Below are 8,032 nucleotides of genomic sequence, written 5' to 3' on the forward strand. Positions count from 1 at the left end.
GTCTTCTCCCAGTGGAAGGATGGATGTTTTCAGATCTGAACCAAGAGTAGCGCTTGTTCTTCTACTTTCTTACAAAGATGAAAGCTTTAAGTTCTGTTTATCTGAACTTTTGGAAATTCCTGTTTATTCACTTATTCACCTTTGACTTCCCCATTCTTTATGTGAATAGACTATCTTATGTAGTATCTTCTTGGAAAGCTCTCCTAAAAAATAAGGAATTTGGCTGAAATAACCTTATTTGATTTTTTCACTGGGACCCCAAATATCCTACTGATGTCAAAGGTGTATATTTATTTTATAAAAATGTCAAACAATAATTTTCGCTATTCAGCAACTTTATTGATTGTTGACTTAAAAATACCTTCCTTTTGTCAGATGTAGAAGCTAACATGTGGAGAAAGTTGACTGAGCTTGAAAAGACCAATGGAGTCGACTCCCAGTGAGAACACTGGTCCAGAACTGGAGAAGACAGTAAGGATGGATGATAAAGAAAAGAGTAAACAAAGGTAAACAATGTAGATGATGAGTCTTTTGAAGGAATTAACCTTTTACTGAAGTATTACTTAAGCACCATTTTAAGTTTCCACTTAACAGGCCATGAATCTCTCTGGTTTTCATGTTAAACACTTTTATGAGTGAGTTCATGAGCTTTGAGAATATTGTTGCTTACTTCAGAGCTCAAGTACTCAAGTAAGCAACATAAAGTTATTCATATTTTCAAATATTCTTGGTCTTGAACATTTTTAGCTTAATATTTATGTGGAAATCAATATATGATTCCATTTTCCATTATTTTGATCTTGGCGTTGAGTAAGCTATATTTAGTGGCCTCTGCGTAGGTGTTATTTTGAAGTAGCCAAGTCAATCAGATAACAGGAGTTTGGACGGTTGGTAAGTTTAGAAAAAAAAAAGTTTACCACAATTTTACTGGCTGTGCGAGGACCCCGCCCCAGTGCAGCACTAGCATACTCGTATATGTAACTGGCACTTATTCAGTCTATCAGTCCTCCTTTGGTTTTAATCCTCCAGTAATAATGAAGTCTGCTGTGGCTGTTTTGCTGCTAGTGGCTGTGGGTGAGTATCTCTTTCACTATGTAGTGGTAATTGTGGTTTAGGGACATTGTTTTTCATTCATGCATACAAATGAGCGTGATTGGAGTGGACAGAGGCCAACTAGTAACTTATGGCCCCCAAATGTGGACCTGCTTTAGAGATAGGAAGCATGTTTACTTGTTGGATTCTTTGTAAACCTTAACTTTGATTGGAAGTCCACTTATGATTTTACTGAATGAATTAAGTACATAAAATGTCAAGCTTTATGTACATTAAAGCCCAAACACTAATCAAATGACAATGAATATCTATCTAGATTTGTCACCAAACCAGCAGGGAACCCCCCAGGGCCTTCTAGGCCTTCAGAGAAGGCCTAATTATTTCTGTAATTGAGAAAAGTCTGTAATTTTTGGTTTATTTTTATTTAATAGAATCTTCATGCATATTGTATTTAAAATTGTAATTAGAAAAAAGATTAAATTCTTAAAATGCTCAACAAAAAATGTCCAATCAGGATTGTTTTTCTCTGTGACATCTAGGTAGATACAGTTAAGTGAGCTCTCCAAATGGTTAGGACTTCAGGAGCTGAACTGAAGGCCTGACACATCAGATTAACACTAACATAATTATGAACTGACAGAGAAATCAACCAATAACATTTTGATTTCCAATAGTTGGGACCACAGGTCACTTCAGGCCTGAAAGTCCAAGATACGTCACTGACCAAGTGCTAGTGGGAGCCTGACCAACATGTTTCAATCAGATGTTAGAGATGGAACAGCAGTAGCTCTATGCACTTTACTGAAAACCTTTACTGTAATAAAATGTTATTCACATAAAACATATGGAATGTTTTTTACAAGCATCAAATGTCCATATTCAATCTACAATGGCAGAAAAATTCTCAGTTAGCTTAGCACTAACATACTAGTAAAATCCCATTGAGGTGCCAGCAGAAATCAGCATCATCACAGAGATGTTTTATTCCTTGTTTTTGACCATATTTGGACTAATAGTCACGGTTTGCCTTTGCCCTTCATCATAATCCTAAAATGTTGTTGATAATCCTGTGGTTCACACTGTTGATGGTTGTGGTCATTTAAATGAGCTTCCATTTGATTTGTGAAACAGCAGGCAGCAGAGCCGGCGACAATAAGATCGTCGGAGGGTACGAGTGTCCACCTCACTCCCAGCCTTGGCAGGTGTTTCTAAGCAAAGATGATGGAGAACGGTGGTGCGCTGCATCCTTAATCAGCGATAGGTGGGCAGTGTCCGCTGCTCACTGTTACCTGCAGTGAGTATCCTGCTTTACTTTCTTTGCTCCTCAACTGAAGATGAGCTGTAATAAAACTATGTGAAAGAAAGCTTGAAAGGATCAAATCTTGTAGACATTAAATGTTAATATGTAAAATTGTTTAAATTGTAACAGTGCTTAACTATGTCTGTAACAGTATTACTTATATTTCAGTCAATATCGTGGTATTCCAAAAAAATATGATCTCAATAAAAGGGGGAAATTACCGCATTTTTTCTTTTTTTTCAATTCAAAGGGCTTCTCGTCTTGCTCTCCACCTGGGCGAGCACCATTTGTTTGAAGATGAAGGCACAGAGCAGAGAATCTGGGCAGAGAAAGCCATACCTCACCCTGACTACAACGAATACACAGTGGACAATGACTTCATGCTGATCAAGCTGAGCCAGGCTGCCGTTTTCAATGAGTATGTGCAGCCGATACCCCTGGCAACCACATGTTCAAAGGAAGGGGAGCAGTGCCTGGTATCTGGATGGGGTAATCAGATCAACACTGGAGGTGAGGCGAGCAGCACATTAATGCTGCTTTTAACTGTACTTTAAGTGGTTGAAGCTACACTACGTAAGTTTGGGGGATTCGGAGACCTCTCTGGTTAAAGTGCGTAATCGCATGCAACGTGCAAAAGAACAGTTTGTAACGTTGGTTGTTCACACCATATTTAACGTTTTTTTCTCCTGACCTAGTAATGCTAATTCTTTTAGTTTTAACAAATCTTACATAGTGCATGTTTAAGAATTAATAAATATTAATAATGCATAATTGAAATTGGTTGATTTTTTTCCCATCTCATAGTCGGTAAATGCACTTTTTTTCTTTTGGCTGATCTGAGTTGCAATTTTATGAGATAAATAATATGAAGTGCGCTTGCTCTGTTTTTGAATAGACTGATACCAAATGTTGTGGCATAATCATGGATGACTCATTGTGCTAAATAGCTAGTTGATAGCCAATAGCCAAAAAAGTTTGGGCTATTAAAGAGCAACAAATGAGCCAATTTGTCAGCAAAGAAATCTAAATTGATCCTGTACGCCTATAAAAATGGGGAAAAAGTGTCACACATAGCTAAAACAATAAGCACTAGTAGTCGACTGAATTTAGACTTGCGTCTATTTTATACTATAAATAAAAATAGCACTATAAAAAAAAATGAAAAGTCAGGTCATCATTAAATATGAAGGCAACTTTAAGGCGCTGTAAAGATGATGATTAAAGAGACACTGTTTGCTTTCTCCAGCACCACCCACTGTTGCTCAAACAGAGCCGGCAACCTGTTCAGGGTTGCCCGATCGGGTAGTATCCCTCGTTTACTACTTTTATGCAACTTGCTATGAAACCTTTTACTAATCATTGATGTTTTTATTACATAGTAGTGTTTAAGTTTACATTTAAGTTCAAACAAAAAGCTAAATACTAAATATAATGAATACAATAGTGCCAAAAAATGCTATTTGTAACAATAATTATTATAAAAGCAACAATAAAAACTTATTTGATTATTAAAGTGAAGCACGTCTTCAGCTTTACAAATTTTTATACACTGAATATTCGAGATAATATTCAATACAATATTCGAAAATAAAAACGAACACAACAGTCACACAGTGTCAGAAACCACATAAGCAAGTCGATCTAAAATGACAGCTTGAAACAGTTTAGGGTGAGTACAGTGTGCATGATGCTAATTTGTGGGGTATAAGCTAATGTTGTTAGCAACATTAGCCTCAGCCTCAGCGTCCCATTACAGAAGTAAAGAAACTTCAGACACCAAATAATTTGCAGACGGCCTTCATTTGGGCTAAAGAGGAAAGTTTGATATTTTAGCCAAACTAGCGATCAGCCGATCATCAGGGTTGGGATAACTACTGAATAATTAGTAGTTAGTTACTTTGTAGCTACTTTTCCAAAATTTGTAGGTGCTACAATTTATCTACTTTTCCAGTAGTGGCTGCTTTTTAGCTACTTTAAGAGCACGACTGTCAGAATGTTTGTGAATCTCCACCTGACACACCAAACATGCCCAACTGACAGTGTGAACAAGACACTGCATTTAATCATGTGGCAGGAAGAAACATACAATTTGAAAAGCTGCAAATATACAAAAAGATCACCAAAAAGTGTAACCAACAATCACACTTACACAGCCAAAGGCGTCTTATCCAACAAAAATCTAGACTAAATAAAGGCAAAGTCAATCATTCCAGGTTTTTCGTAACAAAAATAACCAGATACAAACCAAACAACCAGAGTCCTTTATTAAACTTCAGCAACAATTTAGCCTCAAAATTCTCATCAGTGACTCTGATGGCTCTGTTTGGGGTGAGAATCAGGCCTGAATAATCTCTCCACTGCTGCAGAGCTGCTGTGGCTCCACAGCAGAACTAGATTTTTAGGGAAAATAACGTAATCCTCCTTTGCTGTAAAATCGCTATAACACACAGTTCTAACACAGTTTTCACCATATATGGTCTTAAACACTGGAATTAACACATAACTGCTAGTTCACTAACCCTTACCGCTGAAGACTGACGTCAGACTGCTGGTCGCACAGCAATGCAGACAACGAAAAGGCAAAGAGAAACATTTCAAACAAACATCGATAATTTGGAGATGAATGGACTTATTTGCATTTAGAATCACTCCAGCTGGTTTCCTGATACGTTTAATCTGGAACAACTCGTGAAGCTGAAGTCAGTTTCTCATTCTCCGGCTTCTTGTTCGAATTTTCAAATGCCGCAGGTGGAACAGGACAATTCGCACGAGAAGCTGGTGAACGAGGAGCGTCAGCCTCATAAAAAGCCTAAGGTTGAGAGACATTTTACAAGAAACTCGCAGAAAAGTTTCCTGACTGAGATGCGAGAAAAGCGGCTACAGCTGAGCTAAAGCTTAAAGCAGAGCAAAGTAAGTCTGCGTTTTCGTTTATATTTGTAGCCTACAGTAGCACATTAGCACACACTGAGACTTATTTACAGCCATGATGGTAAACGGACATAAAACGTTGTGGCTCCCAAGGTGGGTTCATTTTTGTGGAAAGGACAAAATGGCTCTTCTTTACATTTCAGTTGCGACCCCTGAGCTACACCTACTAGTAAGGGGTGATCAGCGCATGGGGCCAGAGCGTGCCCGTTTGCTTGAACTGTCCACGGCTCAGTCAGGAATCCACAATCTCCACCAGCCCAGTTAACAATTTCATAAAACTGTAGCGGCTACAGCTATTAGCTACAAAAATTTGTAGTTAGCTACAAAAGTAGCGCGCTACTTAGCTACTCCCCCATCCCTGCCTGTCATAATATCTTGTCTACTGTTTTCCAGTGAACTATGCAACCGTACTCCAGTGTCTGGATCTGCCTGTGATCGCACGCTCAGAGTGTGAGGCTTCTTATAAGGACCGAATCACAGAGAACATGTTCTGTGCTGGCTTCATGGAGGGAGGCAAAGACTCCTGCCAGGTAAAAAATGAAATAAGAATGGGAAGCAGCTGTGGGAAGTTTGATTCAGTTTAACAAATGGACTATTTCAGACTGTCCATTTGAGTTCATGTAATGATTCATTAGTCCAGTCAGCGTGGCAGTATACAAAACTGTACTTAACATGTTAATGTGGTGTTTGTTGTTGATTTATTGAGGGTGAATTTCGAAAGATTATTAGTCAAAGTCTGTTAGGGTTCTTAGAGGCAGATTAACTACCACAAGTACTTCTAATAGTATTAAGTTTCATTTATATATAGGACCTTTTTCAAACATAAGAAGTCTTTACAGTGGTGATAAAATACATGATCAACAACTCACAACAAACACACAGTTCTCAGTCGGCAGGGAGGAAAAACCTCAATTTCTGACGTATAATGACAAAATAATATTTTTTTTCACAAAATAATTATCTATGTTGAAATAATCACATACTTTCTCAAAAAGCAATGACAAGTGGACTTTGTTATTCAGACTTATTACTAGTCAAAATCTTGAAAAAATGTTTTGTATAACTGGTGGACACTGACTTTTATACAAAAGCGTGTGACTTAATCATGTGGGTATATAGTGCTGGTCATATGATAATTCATTTGCATGGAAGTGCTTAGTAATAACCTGCTGTATTGGCCACCCCAATTTAGTACACTAGTGCCTCTCTTACACTGAAAATTAGTGTAAATTTATATTAACTTACTGGCAGCAGAGTTGCCCCGTAGTTAAAGTGATATACATGTACAGCACTTGTACTGCAATGTTTGTTTATAGTAATGGCACACAGAACTTTATTTTTAAATACAGTACAAAACTGTATTTTTACAAGATTATATACAGTAGTATAAAATGGTGCTATATTACTGTAATCAACAATATCTTCTTTCTGAATATTATGTACAGGCACATACATAATAGGAAAAGAAAAATGGAAACTGTAGTTTCAAGATTGCAGTTAAACTGCACCTTAAATACAAGCCCATTTCCAAAAAAGCTGGGACGCTGTGAATGTAAGTAAAAATAAAATGCAATGATACGCAAATCATGTAAACCATATTTTTAAAGGAAAATAAAACAAAGACAACACAACTGAGTAATTTTATTTTATTTTTTTTAAATATATGCCCATTTTGAATTTGATGCCAACAACACGTTCCAAAAAATTTGGGATGGGGGCATGTTTACCACTGTGCTGCATCATCTGTACTTTTAACAACACTCTGTAAGTGTTTGGGAACTGAGGAGACCAATTGCTGTAGTTTTGAAAGTGAAATATTTTTCCATTCTTGCTTTACATAGGATTTCAGCTGCGCAACAGTTCAGGGTTTCCTTTGTAGTACTTTTCATTTTATAATGCAGCAAATGTTATCAATGGTGACAGGCAGACTGCAGGCAGGTCAGTTTAGCTCCCGGACTCTTTTAATATGGAGCCATGTTGTTGTAATACATGCAGAATGTGTTTTGACGTTGTCTTTCTAAAATAAGCAGGGCCTTCCTTGAAAAAGATGTTGTCTGGATGGCAGCTTATGTTGTCAAAACATGTTTATATCATTCAGTATTAATGGTGCCTTCAAATGTGCCAGTCACCCATGCCATGAGCACTAATGCCCCCTATACCATCAATAATACTGGCTTGTGAACTGTGCACTGATAACATGCTGAGTGGTCTTTAGCCTGGAGGACACAGTGTCCATGATTTCCAAAAGAAATTTCAGATGTTGATTTGTCAGACCACAGGACACTTTTTCACTTCCCCTCAGTCCATTTTAAATGAGCTCAGGCCCAGAGAAGTTGGCAGTGTTTCTGGATGCTGTTTATGTACACTTTCTTCTTTGCGTTTTAGAGTTTTAACTTGCATTTGTGGATGCAGTGATGAACTGTTTTCACAGACAGTGGTTTTCAGAAGTGTTCCTGAGCCCAAAAAATCATGATGATCAGCCATTCTCTTTTGCATCTCGTTCTTTTCTTTTCCCAGACTGACTCAGGTGGTCCTCTTGTGTGCAATGGGACGCTGCAGGGGGTTGTATCCTGGGGCGATGGATGTGCATTCCCTGGCAATCCTGGCGTTTATGCTGAAGTCTGTCGGTATATCGACTGGGTCAAAGACATCATGGCCAACAACTAAAAGTAAAAGTCAAAAAGCAAATCAGTCACAATGTTTTAAATCCAGTTTGAAACTCATTCATTAAAGTTATCTGATCAAGCAAAA

General features: G+C 37.7%; 1 protein-coding gene across 1 annotated transcript; it reads left to right on the forward strand.

Moving 5' to 3' along the window:
• Window positions 1-939: 939 nt before the first annotated feature.
• Window positions 940-8,032, forward strand: LOC118823938 (anionic trypsin-1-like). The gene is made up of 5 exons (XM_036593811.1): window positions 940-1,074; window positions 2,185-2,347; window positions 2,604-2,863; window positions 5,675-5,811; window positions 7,799-8,032. The coding sequence occupies exons 1-5, from the start codon at window positions 1,035-1,037 to the stop codon at window positions 7,946-7,948; spliced, it is 750 nt and encodes a 249-aa protein (XP_036449704.1). The 5' UTR covers window positions 940-1,034; the 3' UTR covers window positions 7,949-8,032.

This window comes from Colossoma macropomum, unplaced genomic scaffold, assembly GCF_904425465.1.
Source record: "Colossoma macropomum unplaced genomic scaffold, Colossoma_macropomum, whole genome shotgun sequence".
Taxonomy (NCBI): domain Eukaryota; kingdom Metazoa; phylum Chordata; class Actinopteri; order Characiformes; family Serrasalmidae; genus Colossoma; species Colossoma macropomum.